Source organism: Mchenga conophoros, linkage group LG7 (assembly GCF_057382185.1).
Source record: "Mchenga conophoros isolate Kocher_MC1m ecotype Shallow Benthic linkage group LG7, M_conophoros_male_GT1.1, whole genome shotgun sequence".
Taxonomy (NCBI): domain Eukaryota; kingdom Metazoa; phylum Chordata; class Actinopteri; order Cichliformes; family Cichlidae; genus Mchenga; species Mchenga conophoros.
The window spans coordinates 25,879,078-25,902,308 of NC_140532.1; the positions used below are offsets into that span (position 1 = coordinate 25,879,078).

General features: G+C 41.3%; 1 protein-coding gene across 1 annotated transcript; it reads right to left on the reverse strand.

Moving 5' to 3' along the window:
- Positions 1-7: 7 nt before the first annotated feature.
- On the reverse strand, positions 8-17,521 carry hyal4 (hyaluronidase 4). Its single transcript, XM_085283116.1, has 4 exons — positions 17,396-17,521; positions 10,426-11,415; positions 2,988-3,077; positions 8-2,433 (listed from the first exon to the last, which is right to left on the reverse strand). Exons 2-4 carry the CDS (start codon positions 11,380-11,382, stop codon positions 1,933-1,935), a joined length of 1,548 nt encoding a protein of 515 aa, XP_085139242.1. The 5' UTR covers positions 11,383-11,415; positions 17,396-17,521; the 3' UTR covers positions 8-1,932.
- Between the last annotated feature and the right edge of the window lie 5,710 nt (positions 17,522-23,231).

The window sequence follows — 23,231 nt, forward strand, 5'->3', positions numbered from 1 at the left end:
AAAGGAAGAAACACACTGTAGCTTTGGAAAGTGTTTATTAGCAGTGCATTTACAGTCAGGTAACATTTTTCATGTGTTGCATACTCCTTGTTACATATGTAGTTTACAATCTTAAGATTTAATAAAGAATACAGTGACTACAGGAAATTTACAATTGCTACACAAAGTCTGAAGTAAAAGCCTAAAAACACTAACCTAAAGGCAGGCTTGAGCCGTCCATGTGACGTGCTTCATTGTTGCTTAATGTTAAATACTAAAATTTATTGGAGTACCCCTTCTACCCCTGTTTTCTTCTGTCTCTTTGACTACATAAGCAACATAGGCTGCCTTTTCATCAGCTATTTAAACTGCAACAAACTGCCAACTTCTCCAAAGGTAATGTTTCAGGTTAGTGTCATTACTCAATACTGTTTGTTCACTCTGAATGTAAAGCAAACTTTAGGGGATTGATTTCATTTAGAAAAAGTAACAACATTAAATTTTATTATCTAATGACTTTGAGCCAATGACTTGAGAGCCACCATCTACCGGAACCAAATTCCTTGTATGTGTCTGCACATATACTTGGCCAATAAACATGATTCTGATTCTGATTCTTTAAACTGTTTTTGTTAGGAACAAGGATACCGAATTAGAAGATTTTCTTACATTGTGTTATGATTGGTAAAATCAATAAATTCCTAATACATTAATGAAAGTTAGACCATCTACAGTTTTATTACTGAACAAACAGTATTTGCTGATGGAGGCTGGTTCTAAAATGATAAATGGTGAATAGATATGACAACTTTGTTTTGTCAACTTTGGCATCGTAGTTATAAGTATGCTTTATACTTGGAATTATCCAAAGAAAAGCACTTTGGGACACAGAGAGAGAGAGAGACTGAATAAAGAGTTTCACGAGAACCTGAGGTATCAAAAAACTGGTAAACTTTGGTAAAAAGGTGAAATTAAAGGACCTCAGTTTCCAGAGGCTGTGTCTGTCAGATATAGTTTGTGCCATCTCCTGCATCCAGTTGAGTGCTTCCTTGCACTTGCAGCTGTACATTCAGAGACAGTAGCCATTTACCAGTCACACTGAGATGAAGTAGAATCAAATACAAAATCCAGAGATCAATAATATAAAAAGTCTTTCTGTTCTTCAGGGTAACAAACCCAACAGAATGTATTCTGAAGTTAAAAGCAGCTATATGCTGCATCCTAACAGGCTCCAAAACGGTTTGTGACATCTCCTGGAAAGACTACAAGTAATAAGTAACAATACAAAAATATAAATTTGTACATATACCGCAAAGTATAGTAACAGTTCATTCAAGGTATTGGAAATAAAGGATGTCTTTAAAAATGCATCAAGTCTTTGTAATTGTGCTCCTATATATGTATGTGCAGTATTGTATTTTGAGCAGCCTTTGGTTTTTGTGGACAAAGCAAAACGGAGGATCATCATGCGACAAGCCAGCTCTGCCTTTTTTCATGAACTATAAGGCATTTCACATGATTTCTCTGCAATATGAGTTACAGTGAATAAATTCAAGCATGTATATTGGCTGTGCAATTCCATTTTTCCTTCTGTTTCAATGGGTACACTGCTGATTTAGGCCACAAATAATGTTTAGTCCGAATAAATGAATAATTGACTGACAGGCAATCATTTTCTGATTGGGTAAAATGTTTTCATGAGACATGTTTTCTGCATGTATTGTATTTCAGGTGGTATTTTGCAATTGTTTATAGCACATTTATCAAACAGCATCAGCAAGACGTTCCTATTACTGCAATTAGCTTTATGGTGCATAAAGTCAAGTTTATGTCAGTATCCTTGGATAAAATAAAAAATACATTTTGAATTAGAACATTATATTTACTGCAGTGTTGACATGTCACATCTACCCGCAGCTAAATTGAAACTAACTTTCTCTTTTGAAGCCATCTTCAAACATATATCTTTACTAATAATAAATTCAACAGGAGCAACAAAGTTAAGTGATGGCTGACGCAAGTTGGCGCTGCTGCACTCTCTCCTGCCTCCTGCTGTTCATCCTGTTCATCCTCCCACTCTGTCCTCTTCTTGTCGTGATCTTCGTACTCTTCCTCTTCCTCCCATGGCCCTTTATCTTCTCTCACTTTGTTGATGCTGTCGCAGTTCTCACCATTGTGGCCCTCATAGCAGTGGCAGCGGAACCTCTCCATTAGTAGCTGCTGTTCATGCGGTGAATGCCAGCCATTCACAGTAAAGTCCCCATCCTCAGAGGGATGGATGCGGTAACTGTCAGCACTTAGGTGGAGGTAATGCCGGGCGTGGGGGTCCCGGCGGATGCAGCGGCCATTACTCTGGCACAGGAATTCACTGCAGATTTCTGCGGCCCGTGTCACATTGGTGATGTACAGACCCAAGCGGTGGCTTAGGAAGGACTTGACGTGGGTGCAGCTGTGCTGTGGAAACAAGGTGAAATTCGTAATAGCTTATATGATACTACAGCCAAAATTTTGAGTTTAGTGGCTTCACATCAAGTTCTGCTTTAAACCCAATGATGAACCAGACTCACTATGACAAAGATTCGCCAGTGCCTAAATATAACCTTAAAATGAAAATGTATAGGTTGGAATGGAGTGGCATCCTCACAGATTCTGATTCCTCATGGATGATGAAAGAAACTTTCAATTTCAGCAGAGGTTGAAATAATTATTTCCCCCCACTGTAAAGCAACTTGAAGAGACTGTTATTGTCAACTGGCTGGAACAATATAAATAAAACTGAACTAAAATGAACTGAATTCCTAAAGATGTGTTAGGAGTTCAGCTTTATGTATAACATCGCTGCACATTAAAAATATTAATCACAAACGTCAGAAGAGCATATGCATGCACAGTCACCTCTTGTGATTTTGTTAGATGTTCATAAATAAATCTCCATATGCACCAGCATATATGATGAAAACATACTATAAATAATTTTACTTTGTTAATGTAGGGCAAAGACCACCTACCCTGGATGAGGTCAAATTTAAATCTCCCCAGATGACAAATCCTGCAGTTCCCAGTGCAGCACTCTCCCCTATGGTGTGGATCAAATCGTCCTACAGGAAAAATACAGGTAAACCATCACATCACACATGTCTGTCACCATCACTACCACGCCACCATTTAAGGCAGGGATCTCAAATTATTGATGGCGAAGTGATGATGAAGTAGCTGAAGAAAATAAAAAAAAATAAAAGAACAATAAAAATAATACAAAGGTCAACATATTTGAACATTGAATTTTTTTTTTTTTTTTTTTCTTTTGGCCTGTCCCGTTTGGCTCTTTTGCCATCAGAATTGTTGTCTAAAGGCAAAGAAAGATGCCCAACGGATTTACTTTACCAAACTGACCATCCCAGCCTTGCCATAATGGTCCATTTGATTCACCTTTTATTGTTTATTTTATTTTCACTTACTGAATACGGGACAGACTTGACTGGGGGAAAGAAGGGGAGAAAGAAAGAGGGAAAGAGAAACAGCTGAGAAGAGGGACGGGGGAGAAGGGCAAAAGACAAAAACCAACAGAACGGGCAGAGAAAAAAAAATGCATATATCAATCACCTGGATCACCTGCTGAGAAAGAAAAAAGAAAGCAAGCAGAAGAGAACAAGAGTAATAGAATAAACAACATCACAATGATATATGGGAATATGACAGTAAATACTAAATATTAAACATTATTGTGCAGCACATAAGATCAACAGAACACAGTGTGCTTTGAGGTAGGAGCCAAAAAGGGTGTAGTTTGTGGGTGTGATCACCCGTGTGTACACCTGTGAGCATGGACGCGCTTGTTTTTTTTTGTTTTTTTTTTAAAAGGTTCCTTCATGTAATGATCTGCTAGAGGGTGTGGGGGGGCCACAGCCCCGTCCTCCAGGGCGTGAAGCAGGTGTGGAGGAGATCAAAACTCCAGACATCCAGAGGCCCCCAGAACACAAGAGACCAAGGAAGACCAACAGAGGGGCAGCCGCGCCACTGTCCCAGAAAGAGCTGAGGAGAGCCCCAGATGAGGGCTCACTCAGCAGCCACGGAGCAGAAGCCAGGGGGAGTTGCAGTGACGCGCCCGTGAGCTCCGCCGGCAGCCAGCCGTGCCTGAGTGACCGAGCCCCAGGCCGAGAGGCCGGGGGCACCCCACCTCCGAAGTGGCCCGAGCGAGCCCCAGGCTCCAGGCCCCGATAAGCGGCCGCCAAGGAGTGAGCCGGTGTGTACCTGGACGCCCATCCCCGGACACAAAGAACCACCAACGCACCGATGTCTGAGGGGGTCCGCCACTGGCAGGGGAAGTGGTGGTAGGGGGAGATAGGCCTCCAAACCTTGGAGGGCCTGAGATGTCCCCAGAGAGGTGGTGCCTGACACCCAACCTGACATATAGACACAGACATACAGGCACACACAGATACAAACATCCATTCCCACCCTCATGCTCTCATATGCACTTACTCCACACTCAACCAACGTGGAGACAGACATAAAGAGACGTTGTACACACGATCACACTCCCCAAGCGTACTCTACAAACCGGGTCTAGGTACTCTTGCCCCTGGAGGGGGGAACTGCACCCAGACCCAGGTGGTGTTTCCCTTTTCCCTGCGGTGGGGAGAGGCAGACCGCCCCGACTCCACAGCAGCAGGAAGGCTCCACACTCCAGACCGCAGTCGGACGGCCAACTCCTCCTCCTAGCCCCCCTGCTCCAGCAGGTCGCAGAGAATGGGGGTGAGAGAAGACTCCAAACCTCCCTCCACCCGCTCATTGTAATGTTGATGCATGTGTGTTCTAAGGTGCATTTAAAACCCAGGAGGGCATGGAGCTACCTGCCAGAGAGCAGCAGGTAAGCGCATGGTCCCTCCTGCTAGCCCTCAATGTCTACGTGTATTTAAAATTGAGAGGTGGGCAACGATGCCAGGGGTGGGGTGTACACCCTGATGGTACTTTGGACTCCGTGTATCGTGCCCACCCCCAAGATCCTATATGTATGTGTAATGAGAGTGTGAGTAATGTGAATGTCTAAGTTGTGGGATAAAATTGAGGCAGAGGCAGCCAGAAGGGGACAGAGGGGGGGGGGGGGGGGGGTAGCCTCCTCTGCACCCTGGTGACATTCCCCTACTCCAAGGCCCTGCATGTGTGGGTGGTTGTGGTGGAGCGGGAAGAGGGAGGCAGCTGGAGATGGGGAGGGAAGGAAGGGAGGGGCAAGTGACCCCTCCCTGGGGCCAGCTCCCCCGCTGACCCCAGTAGGCACCCCCATACTCCGCGACCCGCCAGGGAAAGGGGGCCCAGGCCCATCCAGACCGGGCCCAGTGCAGCAGCGCCGCCCGGCCCCACAGAGCCCGGGACAGTCCACCCAACCCCACCACAGAGAAAACTGCACCCACCCCACCATCCACTCATCTTCCAGACTACATAAGACAATAAACACCCAGGCTGAGATCTTCCTCCACCTCTCCTGTATCTCCCCCTCCTGCAGAGGGAGCTCCTGAGGAGAGGAAAGCTCCTGCAAGATGTGACAATCTCCCCCACCAGTTGAAGAGCCCCCCAGGTGGCTCGACGCACCGGCGGCACCCTGCTCCAGGGCTGGGCCCCCATGCACCCACCCGCCCACAACCCCGGCAACACACCAACCAGGACCCAAGCCCCCGAGGCCCGGTCCGGGTCCCAGCCCAGAGACGGAGCGCCCCCAGAACCTCACGCCCATCCCGGACCCACCCAGGGGCAGCCAGGCTACCAGGTCAGTAACCCACGTCCGTCAGCACAGACCCTCCCCTAGCCCCGCTGCACGCAGCCGCGAGGAAACAGTCACCTGAGAGCCAACAGAGCCCCTAACCGGACATGACCGCTACCCCGGGTTGAGCCCCCCAAGGAAGATGCCTCCGGGGAACCCCCCGACGCCCTGAGCCTGTCCCTACCCCCACACCAATCACAACAGTGAAGGCGGGACCAAACTATGACCCCCCACCCCCACTAGGTGATGGAGCTGATCAAAGGAGCCCAGAGCAATTGATCTGATGTGGTGGCAGAGGCTGTATCAAGACTAATGTAATCAAATAGATCATTTCTATATTGGTTAGAATTAAGATTATTTTTATTTTTCCAGTTCATGAGGACTGTTTTCTTGGCTATGCATAGGGCAGTGAAAACCATATGGGCGATATTCTTTTCTGAAGTGACATTATCTAAGCTGCCCAACAAACACACTAAGGGGGAAGTTGGAATGTTACATTTCAGACACTTTGATAAGTCTTCACATATCTCGCGCCAAAACTTCTGAACTGGTGGACAGAACATTGAATTTTTAATACTGCTTGGACCACACTGCAGTGTGGTCCAAGTGTTACAGTGTTAGTAACAGTGTTTGTCAGTGTTACAGTGAGAAACTGGTTATGTTGTGCAAAGCTCCACAAGATCATACTTCAAAGAAATTCTTTAAATAGCCTTCTTCTTTTCAAAGACATCAGCAGTTAACCTGCCGAATCAACAGATCATCCTCAAACATTTGGTTTTCCCTGAACCTCCAGTAGATGGCAGTAGGGAGCAGACTCAGAGTATAGCCTGACTGTTTAAGCACATTGTTACTGAAAATGATGTTTACTGCATACAAAAATTAATAATTATATGACAATTAATTTGAAGGGGTGGGTTGCAAGTTTAACTATTACTAATATGCAATCATATTAAGAATTACAGAAAACAATATTTGCTTTTTGACTTTTTCTTTGGAACATCAGGATTGGTGATTTAAATCTTTAAATTGAGGCCAAATGATGATTGTTTGCCAGTCATTTGAACACACAAAATTACAACATTTTCCACTATAAAATGCAGAACTGATCCCTTTGTCACATTGTCCCACATTGTGTTTGTGTGTCTGTTAGTACTCTGATGATTCCTTGTACTTTGATTCCTTGTTCCTATCCCGTTAGGGTTTTATTTATATATTTTTTATTAAAGCTGCTTTTGTAAGTTGACCTCATTTCCAGAGTCTTGCATTTGGGTCTATATTTGAAGCTTGGTAATGCACTAAAATTGACTGAGAAGATTAAAGTTTCTCCAGGATCTTTAATCCTGTCTTCTGTGAAGTATATCACAAAGGCTGCCATTCATATTTTAACACAAGTTTAACATATTTTATTCCAGCCCTACTGATTTTGATGAATGTGTTGTCTCTATTGATGCTGAAAAAGCCTTTGATCGAGTTGAGTTTGAGTGTCTCTTCTTCCACAGATTTTGTTCTGGAGCAAATTTTATGGTTTGTTTTTTTGAGTGGCACAGAAGTGTAATAACTTGCTTCAAGGACCTTGTCATAGCCTGGAAACTGGCATCATTTAAACAACTTGCTAATACAATCTACCACCATCACACTTTTTAAGATGCTTGCAAGCCAGGCACTTTATTTGTTTCCAGATTTCAGGCTCAAGTCCTCTACCGAGGCCAACCATACAACTTTATCCAACCAACAGAGGGCTGATCTCCCTGCTTTACAGTAAAATGTTAAACTTGACACATACCTCAAAATGTTATGGGAAGAAGATTTAGACTTAGGCCTCTGTACTCACAACTTGACATCATTATGTGCCCGCCACTGTTAATCCAGTTCAAAGTGGTGCATGGAGCCCACTTCTCAATATCCAGATTATCTTCTATCTATCCTGAAATCACTGCATATTGTGATAGATGACAAACTGCTGAAGCTTCACTGATCCATGTCTGTGGCTCTATATTTTTCTACCACTAGTAAAATCCTGCTTTTTTTCTAGTCAAACGTTTTAGAGACCAGTATGGAACAGGACTGCACAGGTGCCAGTACTGTTACATATACAGTATAAGGAGCCTTAAGTCAATGTGGAGGCTGAAACATATTTTCCTTTGCGGCTACCGCTGCTGTACTTTTTATCCCTTCCAACCTTTATCCTCTGACTCATTCTGACTTAACTAAGGTTTTGCTTATGTGTGCCAACCACCTTTTGCATGCATCCTAAAATGCAGTTCAAATAGGAAAGAATATGTTCTGCTTAGAGGTTTCGATTCACATTTATTCATAAGACTGAAAATCAGAAAATTCAGACATTGCCTAAAGTTCTTGTTGTATGGTTTTGGAATTTTAAAAACCAAAAAGGCTATTACATTTTAAATTATCTTTTGAAAATGCATGTTGTATTTAATTAATCCACAATTTTTTAATGGAATTTTGATCAGAAGGAAGGAAACAGCACAATTGTCTTTTATTGTCTAAGGAATGCAGTGGTTTTGATGTCATACATTTAAGACATATAGTGAAAGTGGCCAAGAAAAGGAAGGTACTAATTTAAATTCTGATGTTATGTCATACTCCGCTGAGCTTATTGAATTTGAGCATGAACCTCCTTTAATTTCTCAGGAATTTTGCAGAGGTTTGTGATGAAACTTAGCACACGTATTGTGTGGGTATCCAAAAAGAGGAACTCATTGAGTATTTCATGTCAACTATCAAAGAAGATTTTTTAAATGCATTTTTGATATATCATCATGTTTAACTGACTTTGTTCAGAATTGAACCAGCAGTTAAACATGGTTCGGGCATCTGACAAGGATGCCCCCTGGGCGCCTCCTGGGTGAGGTGTTCCGGGCATGTCCCACTGGGAGGAGGCCCCGGGGCAGACCCAGGACACGCTGGAGAGATCATATCTCTCGGCTGGCCTGGGAACGCCTTGGTGTTCCCCCGGATAAGCTGGAGGAGGTGGCTGGGGAGAGGGAGGTCTGGGCTTCTCTGCTTGGGCTGCTGCCCCCGCAACCCGGCCCCGGATAAGTGGAAGAAAATGGATGGATGGATGGATGGATGGATGGATGGATGGATGGATGGAAGTTCAGAATTGTCATTTATGTTTAAAATAATTTTACAGTCCAATAAATCTGGCAAGATTTGAATGACTTTCCCATAGAAGTTAATCATGAATGAGGAATTGCATTACCAGTCAAATTCAGAAGACAAATGAAAGAACAACAAAAAAATATTCTATTGGTTCTATTTTGTCTTAGTTTGCCCAAGATAACATGCAACAAGGCCGACCTACCACCCCTAAGCTGCCACAGGGTGAGATGGGATTCATCCTGGACAGGTCGCCAGTTTGCAACAAGACTAATGTAGAGACACAGACGACAATTAATTAAGCTATTAACCTAACCCCACTAACTGCATGTCTTTAAACTGTGGCAGGAAGCTGGAGTACCCAGAGAGAGCCCACACAAGTATGGGTAGAACATGCAAGCTCACACAGAAAGGCTCTAGCCAGAAGGACTAAAACCCAGAACCTTCTTCCTGTGAAACAACAGTGCTAACCACTGTGTGTTATGGTATGTCATAGTGCTTTAAATAACAATTTAAAAATCAATAAAAAAAAATGTAAATGAAATATTGGGGAAAAAAATAAATTGTAGGTTGGATTTTTTTGTTTTTGTTTTGTTTTTAGGTCTGCTTCAAAATTCAGATAAAACTGAGGCTATTGTACTCAGCCCTGAAAATCTTTGTGTCTATGGCATGGTACGGCTGGCATTACCTTCTCCGCGGTAATGGAGTGGTTTCTGACCATGATATCTCCTTCAATGCACATAAAACACAAATTTAAAACTACTCTATAATTAGAAACATGTCTCATTGTGATGCTGAAAAACTAATTCTTGCATTTATTACTTATAGGCTGGACTACCGCAGTTGATTATTATCATATTTTCCTAAATGCTCTCTGAAAAGCCTTCAGTTGATCCAGAAAACTGCAATAAGAGTAGTGGCAGCGACTATTTGAAAGAGCATATTTCACCACATACTACTATATCTGTCCAATGGAGCATGTTGCTCTAGCCATACTTGTGGTTCTTAGGGTAGATCCTTCAGCTTTCAGGCCTTTCTTCTGTGGAACCAGATCCCAGTTTGGAATCAAGGATTATTGTAGGGTCTATCTTACAGTACAACGTATTTTGAGTTGACTGTTGTTATGATTTGGTGCTTTGTAAATAAAACTGAACTGAATTGACTTGAATTGGAGCAGGTAACCCTGAACCCTCCCTTAGTTATGCTGCAACAGGCATAGGCTGCGGGTGATCTCTTTATTTAATTATTAGTTACTATAATCTCTGTATCTCTTCCACAGTGTGTCTTTTGTCTCACTTCCCCTCACCTCAACTGAAGGTTTCGTTTTGACAAAAGGGATTTTTCCTTCCCACTGTCGGCAAGAGCTTGCTCATGGGGGTCATCTGATTATTGGGGTATTATCTTACACTGTTAAGGAACCGTTGTTGTGATTTTGTGCCATAAAAATAAAATTGAATTAAAAGTATCCCTGTGAAAGGAAAACGAACTACTTTGTTGCATAATGGAAATTTTATCCAGAACACACAGTAGAAAAAAATATATAATATTTTGGTAAACTTTGCTCTTACTGTAGTGAGAAAGTTGAGGGCCTCATCTCGGTAGCCCAGCCTCAGGTACACATAGGTGGGAAGGTCATACTCCTTTGAGGTCAGTGAGGCGACTCGGAGCGACTCTCTGATCCTGTGCTGGGTGAAGTGCAGGTTGCTGATGCTGTTGCTGTGATGCTTCCTGATTGTGACAGAGGGATAGAGGGCCATGCTGCTGTTCCATAGCCACACCAGCTCATCATTCCTCAGCCTCTCCAGCAGGGGGCAGAAGCCTGTATAGTTCTGATCATGCAGGTTGTAATTGTGGCAATCAGGGTAGAGGTAAAAACCCCAGAGGGCACTGGGCCGGAGCTGTCTCCCCAGCTGAATGGTTTTTAGCATGAACATCTTGGCACTTTTCTCAAACCTCCGCCGTGCCAGTTCTTCCACTTGTGCTGCAGTCACGTTGATGTATGCTTTCTTGGTTAGCTCCTTTGATTTGCGTCTATAGATGTCCTTTTTGTGCCAATTACGACTCCACTGAGGTCGCCAGAACTCCCAGTCAATAACAGCCAGGCCACGAAAGTCCTCTGCAGGTATGAAGTAGTTGATGTCCTGGTGGGCTTTGAACAGGTGTCGGTCCAGGCTGCAGTTTTGAGGTAGGCCACCAAAGACGGCTTTGCCATGTGGGGTGTAGTGAGGGTAGTAGCCCAGCCGGTTGGCATAGAAAATTGTGACGTTCTGGCCTGTCCAATCAGCACGTGGGCTTCCCTGGATGTGGAATAGGTGGTTAACGTTGGTGGTTATGTTGTACCTGAAGGTGCACAAGTCCAGTGGAGCATTCCAGGCAGCAATGAAAGGTTTTCGGCCAATCAGAGGCAGTTTGGCAGGTTTCTGACCAAAAGCTGAATGAAATAGCAAAATCAGCCAGGAGCAGGTGAGCGCAACAGGTACAGCATGGTGGGAGGAGGATTCCCCAAGTACTGGCACAACAGGCATTCTGGGATTCAGAAGGTGCAGCTGTCAGTCATCCTGACAAAGGGAAAAGTGACAGGGAAAAAGAAAAACAAATGAAAAACAAAACTCAGACATTTTTTTCATCTGTAAGACTTTTTTTTTAAATTATTATTTATCTATTGTTTCACCTTTGTAACCTGCATGAAATTTGTTGTATCATCTGTCTAATGAAAGTTACAATAACAAAATAGTAAAGGTAAGGATGGCTACAAAACAAAGCAACGCAGAGCAGGATAGTAAGATTTTCTCTGGGGATTTTTCATATATTTCACGTGGCACCACTTTGGGTCCTGACCTCAGAGTTAAGAGACTGTTTTCACATATAATGCAGCATTTCACAAAACTGACAGAGACTTTTTTTATGTATAAAATGTTGCAGTACATCTGGTAAGCTCTCCTAAATTTCATTTGCCCTGACTGTTTTTATATTGTTTGGCAATTTTATTGAAGTCACATTTGATGAGCTCAACAGTTCTTCTGAATTAACAATGGTCTGGTTTAACTGTTTATTTCATCTTTCAACACAATAGAGGATCGTCAAAGCTTCAACATCTGACTTTATGAGTGTGCGTGTACATGGAAATTTGCCGTGTTCAAGTCTTGATAATATGTTGCATTCACTCAGTTTTGACATTCTACATTATTTACTCTTGGCCTTTTACTCTTTCCAAAATACATAAATGATTAAAAGGATTTGCATGGTATGAGTCAGAGGTCACATAGACTAAGTCAGTTGACACCAAGGTACATGGACTTCTGCTAGACAGAGCACGGCTTTTCTGTGCACATGTATTCTCCCCTTACCATAACTGAAGCCTCAAGCTGTAATGACAGGTCTTCCTTCCAAATGTCTCAGCAAGTTTCAGTGTTTGCTGCATCCCAACTTTTTCAAGCAAACATCCAGTCACAGAGCAGAGACAACAATCAGATGTCTGAAACCTGGATGTTCAAAAAAATTTCATTTGAATTTCTTTATTAATGAAAATGCAATTTATTTATATGCTATTTATTTATTGATTACCCTTTTAGTCATCTAGTGTGTGAGCAGCTTACTGGCTGAATGTTTAGTAAAGTACTAATGGCAGACAAGAGGTGATCTTATTTGCTGAATATGGTTTGAATTTTGAACTAGTTATAATTGTAAAATATTTTATGCTAAAAAATATTTGAAAAGCATTCTGGCTAGAACAGGCCAACATCAGCCTGGCAAAGGCTCCAATCTGGCCCTTTGGATAGCTTTTGAAAATGTGGAGGAGGGCATATCTTTTGGACTTTTAACTGTTTTTAAAAAAATAAATTTTACTGTTTGTCCTGCTGATAAAGACCCTCCCCACAGCCATTCATACTGCAGCAATAAAGTCAAATCAAAGTGGGTTGTATGTGGCCCCCCAATATATGATAACCTTGATAGCCCCAGTCTAGAAGTTTGGATGTTAAATTGTTTACTTTTTCACATAACATTTTCTTTTACAGAATGATATGTGATAAAGTAATGGTGTACATATGACATACGTTTGTTACAGAGACCGTTTTGTGACCATTTTGTGAATTCCTGTTATTAAAGCTCAAGGTGAGCATTTCGCATCACCAGCTTATTTACACCATGGTAGCAGTGGTAACTGAGAAGCTTGGCTACAAGGTTAACAGTGCAAAGGAGCAGTACCCTTCATGGAGGAGGCTAGAAACCAGGCTGAAGGTAGCAAGGCGTGAAGTTATCTAACTAAGTTATCTAAAGGGATGGCTAAAATGTTCAAGCAAGGTGCCCATAGCTGAGGTCTTAAAAACCGCCAAGGAAAGACTCACAGCCTTGGCCAGCCACCTGAAGAGGTATACCAGAGAGACAAACGCCAGGAAAATAAACAAACTGAGCCATCCAAGGTGTACTCTCAGTGGCAGAGGAACAGTATAACAACCAAGGCTGGAGAAGGAACAGTACTGGATGGGCATTTGGGAGAAGGAGTAACAGAGAGTTTGCATCCTTTCCAAAGTTTCATGTGTTCCTTCCTATGCTGAAAATACAACCTGAGGCTGTAACGAGTCCTGTGTAATTAATATAAATCTTCTATTTTATCTTCTCACTGGTGTTCTTGAGATATAATGATACAGCTTTTTATATTTTGTTCTCTTATATGGAAAGGTTTTTTTTTCTCCCTCACTTTCAGTTTTGCTCAACACACAATATGAGAATCAAATTACTTTCCTTTATTTTTGCAGTCAGTTTCTCTCTGTATTCATTTGACTGCACTTACTGTTAGCAATTTAGTTTTTAAAGTTCACTATACTGTAGAATTACAGTAAATGCATGGATGATTTGATCAGAGGAATGTTAGTGATTATTCTCTTTGTTAGTTTTTGTTTTGAGCAAAAAGGTTGAGCTGATTCAACTCGGTTTTATTTGACTTATATAGCACCAAATCACAACAATTAGCTTCAGGTGCTTTATATTGTAAGGTAAAGACACTACCATATTAAGAACAAACAGAGACAACTCTGACATCATGTGATCCCTTATGAGCAGTGGAAATGAAAAAACTCCCTTTTAACAGGGGTTTCTTTTGTTTGTGTTGTTTCAATGAATGGGACGAGAACAAATTCATCAACTAACACAAGCAAGCTTGATTGACAGTCTAAGTTCACCATTGATGGTGAGCTTTCATATTCTCCACTAAGTGGTCCTTATCACGATAAATGATGAAGGAGAAGCCACCGATTAAACATGCTGGAATTTATATTCAAAGTCTGGCTTTATGTCAAAATAAATTATTTATCCAGAGTAGCTCCGAACCACAACCCGGTCTGGCATTGATTAAGATAAGAGTTTGTTGGTGTCTGTGGTCCTTGTGGACTGGCTCCACTCATTCAACAAATATTGTACAAGAAGGTATAAGAATGTCTAATTTTCAGTGATTGTAGGAAAATTTGGGTGAATATGACCTACAGTTGCCAGTGTCTGAAATTTTGGGTTTATGGGAGGAATGTTGACATAAAGTGGTATAATTTGCAGTAACTTACTCTTTTGTAAGTTCATATACAGTTTTGGAAGAATGGCAATTATTATTTTTGGTGAGTCATCTAGGTTTTGCTGTACAGCCTCCACAACCCTTGTGACCTCAAAGAAGCTAATTTCACACCTCTGTAGTGGACCTCAGAAGTAAATGCTACTCCCTGTGCGAGGTGTTTCTAAAAGAGGACAATGTTCTGAAAACAGAAATGTGAGGAGAGGGAGACTCATTTCCTGCTTTTGATGCTTGGGAACTGAGCCAAGTTCCCTGTGGGCAGGGCAGAGCAAAGAGTCGAAATAAAAGATATTCTGACATACACCGTCTGTCACATAAATATGTCTCGGCGCCAACTAAACATCGCCAAGTCACATTACTGTTCTTCAGTCAGATTCAGAAAGCTTTTAACATTGCAGGCTTTCTATTCGTTGGTTATGTCTGATTAAGAAGCAGACCTGATTTTAAATCCAACTTCCGAACTAATAAAATGGCCTCAATAAAACAGTTGAATAAAGAAAAAAATAAACATCCTTACTAAATTAACCTACATGTGTATGTAGAAGTAGAATGGGAGACAGATCCTTCAGCTTTCAGGCCCCTCTGCTGTGGGAGCAGTTCCCAGTTGGACTTGAGAGACAGACACCCTCTCTACTTTTAGGATTATGCTTTAAACTTTCCTTTTTTGACAATGCATATAGTTAGGACTGGATTAGCTGACTCTGAATTCTCCATTAGTTATGTTGCAATAACCCATAGGCCATTTGGGTTAGGATTGGGCACAGGGTTTCCCATGATGGACCAAGTGATTCTTCTTCAGTCACCTCTTTTCACTCACCATGTGCTTATACACCACTTTTTATTCAGTCATTAGTGTTTCATCTGGCTGTCTCCCACAGCAGGTTTTTTGCCTTGTTTTCCTCCCCTCGCTGCTTACCACTGGCAGCAGATGGCCACCTTTCCCTGAACCCGGTTCTGCCAGAAAACTGAGAGAGCTTTTCTTTTGCACTGTCACCAAGTGCTTTTTCATAGGGGGTCATCTGATTGCTGGGGTTAACCTTACAATATATAAAACCTTGAAGCAACTGTTGTTGTGATTTGGCACTATTTGAACGAATTGAATTTAGTTCACTTAATGGATAAAAGGTCTAGGATGTCAACTGGTTTTAGGTGTAATCAAACAAACCTTTAGGACAAAAGGGTTCAAAGAAATGAAATGACAGTGAAATGAACGGCATTAACAATTCTGATCAACCATTTATAGAATCTGACAGAAAAGACACGTCATTCCAACCCAGAACAAGCCTGATGCGCAAGACTCAGGCTCATGACGGGAATCGTCTTCTTAAAAGCTATTGAAATATTTGCTACAGTATAGCGTCTTGCAGTTTATCATCTTTATACAGTGTACTGTGTACAAACGTGAGAGTTGTGTAACAGGTAACAAAGAGCTTTGTTTTAAGTCTACCCAACTGATTTTGTATTGTATTTTCTCAAACTGAAAGTGGCCTTGCAGCTCGTCTCTGCTATCATCTCTACGAGCACTCAGTAACACGACTCTGCCTCAGAATTTTCCACGAGGCACAAAAAAGCTGGTCCAACCATGTTAACCAGAGGAGCGAGAGAAGCCTTTTAACACATGTTATTGCTGAGCAAATGTGGTCCTGATTCCAGAAAACAAAAGCTGGAAAACAGGAACTACCAAAGTTGAAATTTGTACCCCCAGAGTCTATGGCTCATTGTAAAGAATTCTGGTTTAGGCCATTTCTGCTTTTGCTTCATTTTCCAGACCTGGAAGCTACTTTCATCTTTTATAAACAGTCTAATGGTAGCTACCATCCCATCAGGTGTCACCTGGGCCCTGTACTATTAAACCAGCTCAGCATGCCCAGGGTTTCTTTCTGTTATCTGGATTCACTTACTATGACAACAGCAATCAGGCAAGTGTTCACACAAATGTGATTATCAACTTAGGTGAAACCAGTTTCCCCTGTGTGGTAACATGAAATGTATGGCAAATGCGCGACCAGTCATATTAATGGTTAAGCGCTGCAGAGTGGAAATATTTGAAGAGGTTAACATAATACTAACTCAAAGCAAGCGCAGCAGTGTAAATGTATTTGACAGGAAAATCACTGCACAACAATTTCTGTTAAAAGCTGCAAGAACGTATCAAATCAAAGCACTTTAGGTGCTTTGATCAATAAGACTGGAAAAGAACTGCTGTGTTAAAAACATTTAGCCTGTTTGAGACCAGGAAAGGAAGCCGACACAAATGCCAACTGTGTAAGCTTCCAGACCTATCAATATCACAATTATATGATTATATTATGAGAGAATTTGAATGGATTATAATCAAATATTCAGTAAATTAATGTTTAAAAGAAATTTTTAGTTTTCATTCTTTCAGTTGCATGTCAGAAAGAATAACTATAAAAACAGGAGTCGATAGTAGGTTTAATCTATGCTCAAATTTGAAATAAGGTCAGCAATTACAGTATAGGTGTATGGTATAGGTGAGTATCCAGCTGCTTTTAGTAACAACACTTGAAAACTGTGCTCTCTCTTGTTGTCAGGTATTCTTGCTGTGACACTTTATGAGTCAAAGCATCCTTAAAATGGGATTTTGTTACTGCCTCTGTTACAGCTGATGCACAGCTTGTGCCTGTTGGGTAAAATCTCCACTCAGATGCTTAAGAAATTTGCTGCCGTGCATCTGATTTCTCAATGGGGAAAAACTCCTCACTTTGAGGGTTATTTTTTAACATTGAGCCAACATTCCTTGGATGATTGGGCACTCCTATCCTCCTCCTCCCCTTCCTGCATCACCCAGAGCATTCACCAAGGGTGGCTGCTTCCCTCAGGGTTTAAAAATACTTTTATCTTCCTCTTTGTGCAGCAAAACAAAAGGTCCCAGAAAGGCATGATCTTTCAGCCTGATAAAATAAAAGTTTTTAACAGTTATCTGGTGAAAACATGCTAAGGGTGTAAGAGCTCACCTATAGATGCTCGGGTCTCTTCTTCAGGGTTCAAAGCAGGAGTCATGGTGGCTGTCTGTGCTGCATGCTTGCATTCATTCCTTCTTGCAGTCTGAAATACAAGCCAGCCATCTGCACTTATATACAGCACAGAGAGGAGACGAGAGGGAGGAGAAAGTGTGACTACCACAACACAGTGATTAGAGAGCAGAGAGGGAAGGAGGGAGGAGGGAAGAGAGGCACAGAAACAAAGGAGAGAGAGTGAGGGTTTAAATTCGTTAGCTTGTAGAGCTCATCAGATGTCTGATCCTCCCTGGAAAAAAAAAGTCAATTCATCCACATCAGTCAGTCTAGAACACACATGTAAACAAAAATGTCATCAACTGTCTGTGAGAAAGTCTGACCAGATCTAATCTCACTTTTTTGCATATGAACTTTACATTCAATTAAAATAAATAAAATAAGTTGTCCCTTGCATTTTTTACTCGAATATATTAGTCTATACGTAGTATTAACATCATATAAAGATGGATACAGCTTCTGGGTGTGAAAAATGAAACCACGTTTGCACTGTCTTAAACCTACATTATTTTTAATGGCATTTGTGTTATATTGTACAACAGTGTGCCGCCTACTTCATGTCTCAGCGTAACGGCCTTTGTTGAACTAAAGGCTCCTTCTTGCCCTGCTGGAGCTAGAACACCAGAATCATGTTTCTCCTAAATGGGTTCACCAAAAAACAGATGCCTTGTTATAAATGAGCTGAGACTAATTTGGTTCAGTTACCAGAAGGTTGCTGAATCAATCCAAGCTCCTGCTGTACATGTGTATGTATCCTCAGGCTGAGTGTGTGTGTGTACCAAAAACAAATAATCAGTTACAAATAACAGCACTGTATGAATGCCTGTTTGACTGGATCAGTGAAAACTGTAGAAAACTGTTTCAGAGACCAGTGCAGCATAACAGATGTTTGTATATTAGCAATTACAAATTTGAAGGAGATATCTTCTGACATATTTTTTTATCACCTAGGAACAATTTGTATTAGAGCCTTGATTTGTTTTTTCTTGACTTGCTCACCAAAGTAAAAGAAAATGTAGGCCCGTGTTTAGAAACAGTACCTATGTTTTAAAATTAAGTGACTTCTAGCAGTTGTGCACGAAAGGGTGTAAGAATAATGTGTTCATTTTTCTCTGGCAAATTCTGAAGAAATATGTAAATATGGACTTTTTTTTAGAGCTCTGCTTTAGTAAATCTGAGACAGTGTAAAGTAAGTTTTGGTTTATTTTAGGAAACAAATACCACCAAATTACCAATCAACAGTAATTCATTTGTGTACTTTTTCCTTTATAACCCTGGCTGTACTAATAACAGTCAGTGTCTTTCTTTGATACAGAGGAAATCTTATAGGCCTCTGCCTGTCACTGTATATTGAGGGAGCAATCGTTATGGAATAGAACTTGCTAGAGACTCTACTCATTTTGAAGGTGTCTTTATTATTAACTTATGTAGTGGCAGTTCAGTTCAATTTCAATTTAGTTTTAATTGTTTACCACCAATCCACAACAGTAGTACAGAATAAAAACAATATTAGAGAGAAATTCAAAGAATCGGAAAATCTCAAGCAAGCATGAGGCAACAGTGCTAAGGGAACAACTCGCTTTTAATAGGACGAAGCCTTCAGCAGAGTAAGGGAGGGGCAGCCATCTGCCACAACCGGTTGGAAGTAAGAGGAAAGAGAGGAGAGCCAAAAAGAGACAGGATAAAAGAAAAGCTATAGGTGAGAGTGCCAGAGTTTAGAGAGGCAGAGTTTATTAATTACTAATGATTAAATACAGTGGTGGTGTATACACAGAAAGAAAGAGGACAGAGATGAGTGAAAATAAAATAAAATAATTTCATCTTGTGAAGTCCCCCAGAAGCCTAAGCCTATTGCAACATAACAAAGGGAGGATTCAGGGTCACCTGATCCAGCTCTCACTATAAGCTTTATCAGAATATAAAGTTTTAAGCCTAATCTTGAAAGTGGAGAATGTCTACCTCCAAATCTAAACTGGGAGAGAGGCCTGATAGCTGAAGGCGCTGCCGCTCATTGTACCGATAAAAGTGCTAGGAACCAAAACTAAGCCTGTGGGTTAACAGCAAAGGACTCTTGTAGGATAATAATGTACTATGAGATAATTAAGATGTGATGGGGCCTGATTGTTCAAGATTTTGTTCATTTTAATTCTGAATTTAACAGAGAGCCAGTGAAGAGAAGCCAGGATAAGAGAAATATGGTCTCTCGCTTTCTATTCTCAATTAGTGCATTCTGAAACAACTGAAGGCTTTTCAGGGAGCTTTTGGAGCAACCTGATAACAATGAATAAGTCGTGTGTAAACTAGCTTTTGAGCATCACTAACACAGGATTTGTACAATTTATTGTACAAATTAAGCTACTAGTACGCCCAATTACATGCAGAACAGGAAGCATTACAGCAAAGCATTATGTGAAACAAAGACTACAAAATGAGGCTTGAGTGGTCTATCTCACCGTATCCATGGGAAAATTATACTTTCTGTTTAAACCACCACAGACCAGTCAGAGGGCCAGTGCTGGCCCCTGTCTACTGGCGAAAGTGTCAACAATGGGCATGCAAGCATGGCGCAATGGAAGAAGGTGGCCTGGTCTGAATCACATTTCCACTGCATGTGGATGACAATGCTGAGAAACTTCAGATCCAACCATCCATGTTGATTTTTCTTTGACATTTACCACCTACCTAAGCACTGCTCCAGACCATGTACACCCTTTTATGAAAATGGTATTGCCCAAGGGCTGCGGCCTCTTTCTGTAGGATAATGCGCCACAAAGTAAAGTTCAGGAAGGTTCAGGAATTGTTTGAGAAGCACAACAAGTTTGAGGCATTGGCTTGGCATCCAAATTCCCCTCATCTGAATGCAATTGAGTATCTGTGGGATGTGCTGGACAAACAAGATTGATCCATTGAGGCTCCACCTTGCAATGTATAGGACTTAAAGGATCTGTTACTATCATCTTAGTGCCAGAAACAACGGCACACCTTCATATTTTTCATTATATATTTATTCTATACTAAAACATTAGTAATAGGCGGTATAGCACAAAAAGCTTCAAAGGATACATCCTCAATAATAAATGGGATCTATGGTTTATTACTGTATGTGAGTGCATTAGTTTTAGTTAATACTAATTACCTAGTAGCAGTTAATACTTCAGTCATAAATCCTTACTAGATGTCAGTGTTACTTAACTATTGCTAACATCGCTCCAATGCAAAGTTACACTTCTAGACCAGTGTTTTAAAAAGATCCAGGGAACTTTCTATAACACTTACATCCTGGTGTAAAACCAATCCTATAACCTCCTTTTAAAATTCTTCAACTAAAAGCTCAGAGTTTACAGTACATCTCAAAATAAATGTACAAGCATTTCAGCTTCTAATGTACACTGTGGTGCACCATTAGTTTTTTTCCCTGTGTAGAACATTCAAATGGGTCATCTCATACAGGACATGCCAGTCTGCTAGTTTAATAAGTATAACCACATAAACTTGACAGCCCTGAAGAAAATCAGCTCAGTCAAACAGAGAACATGAAATCTCAGAGGGCTCAAAAGTCATTATTTTCTTCTTTCCCCAAAGTAAAATGCAGCTGTTAAAAGCAGTATCACCTTGTCTCCACATTTGTTAATTTGTATTCTCCATCCTCTGCACAGCAGAGTGTCACTGTGCTAATTAAATGATATTATATATATGGACCTGGCACTTTAGCCAGGGCTGAAATTCCAGTGGTTAACCACACATATTTACAACAAGGAGACAAAAGTCACAGGGAGCCCAATTCTTGCAAGCCCCTATATTTAATATGGACATGGCTTTTCCCTTTTAATGTTCTTTTCAGACTACAGAGTAAACCATCCAACTAAACAGTATTTACACGAAAAAATACAGCTACTTTGTATTCGTGGAGAGACATGTCATTATGGAGGAAACCGTTCTTTTACTGAAAACTGAAACATTTGTTTTGTTTATTCACTATCAGCTTCAGAGCATGTTTCTGATGAAGCTTCTTTTTTCTTTTATACAAACTTAGCAAAAACTTAGCCTGGTTTTCACTTAAATTTCAAGTAACTGTGAGTACGATACTCTACTTGTTATCTTTGATAGAGTGATGTGAAAAACAGGTCTCACTGGCCTGAAAATATGTATGGGCTCTTATTGTTTTTAGGCAGGCTGCTGATTTACAGTATATGACATGGTATGTGAAAATTGGACCCAAAAGCAGACTTATTGCACAAATAGAAACATTTACAAGATTTATTTACAACAAACCTGTCAGAGCTTCGCCGTGTGGAGGTGAGGAAGAGCACACCCAAACGCGAGACTCACAGGTTGGTGAAGGCTGGAGTTAATTGTGAAGAATGGATGAACAGAACATAAGGTGGCTGAACTGACTGAACGAATGAACGACTGACTGACTGACTGAATGGATAGACACACATGTGGGAGAGACAACAGCAATGACAAGACCATGAGCTGGAGAGAACTGATGACTTAAATACACAGACTAATAAGGATGATAATGAGAGACCGGTGAGTACACAGCTGAACATAATCTGACTAATGGCACATGGAAGTAACTGGAACAGCAAAACAGGAAATGAGAACGAGTGACAAAATAAATTGAAGTTGAACAAACTGAAAATGATGGGTCAACAACGCAGGAACCCTGACAAAACCAAAACTAAGTGGTCAAACATGACTCGGGCTGCAACGTTCAAAGAGGACCTAGAGTCAAAAAAAAAGGCAGTGGCCGGAGAAGGTTTGCATAAGAGTGGAACACACGTAATGGGGAGCTCTGATCACACGATGGTGTGATGAACTCTGACTGAAACGAAGTAGGCTATGACTGTGCAGGGCTTGCACGAGGCTCTGGTAGTTGCTGCCCCTTGAGCTCATGTAGAGGGGAACCCACTGCCTTGGTCCCTGTAGCAGGTGGTGGTGTGGAGACCGCAGATGGATGGGCAGGCTTGGCTGAGGCAGGAGGCGGGACTCGCTGAGGCCAGTCTTGTGTCTAACAGACCGATGCCTTCCGCCCTCCAGCTCGGCTTGACTGGGCCAGAGTCTATATATGTATATTTGCAAAAATACATATACACATATAGAACATGCAACAGAATGGAAGATCGTCTCTCACTCAGAGAACTAAGGTTACAAAGTAACCATGCATTCTGTAGAGACCCTGCTTGAGCACAACCACCTCATCCACACTGCCCCTATAAATGAAAAATCTTGTGTTTCTTGATATCAGAACTTGTGCATTTATGAGTGTTCAGATGTGAGTCACCAACTATTGGTGGTTCAGATGTTTTTTACTCTTACAGTAATCTCTGATTCTTGCCTCCTTTGGATCGTTTCTCTTGGCTTGTCCTATACATTTTTCTGTATTTGCTTCTGAACACATCTTTCTTCTCTGTCTTTTTAAATCCAACATACAGTATACATTTCCAAGGTTAACACTGACGCCTGCAAGAGATTTTAAAAGACAATGGGAACGTGCCATCAGTTTAGACTGGGTCTTAATTATATGCTTCGCATTGTTGTGTAAGAGGGAGCACTTTGGGGGGTGTGAACAGAAATTCAAGCAACACTGTTTAGTGAAGTTTTTTCACTGTTTGTGTATTTTTCGATGCTCTATAGCAACATCTTTACAACAGTTCCTTCAAACAAAACTGTGTTTACTTAAGCAAAATAAACAGTTTTCAGTGTAAGCTAGCTTCAAACTAAGCATCCCTAAATAATTGAAGACTGTTTCACATTAGAACAGAGGAGCCAG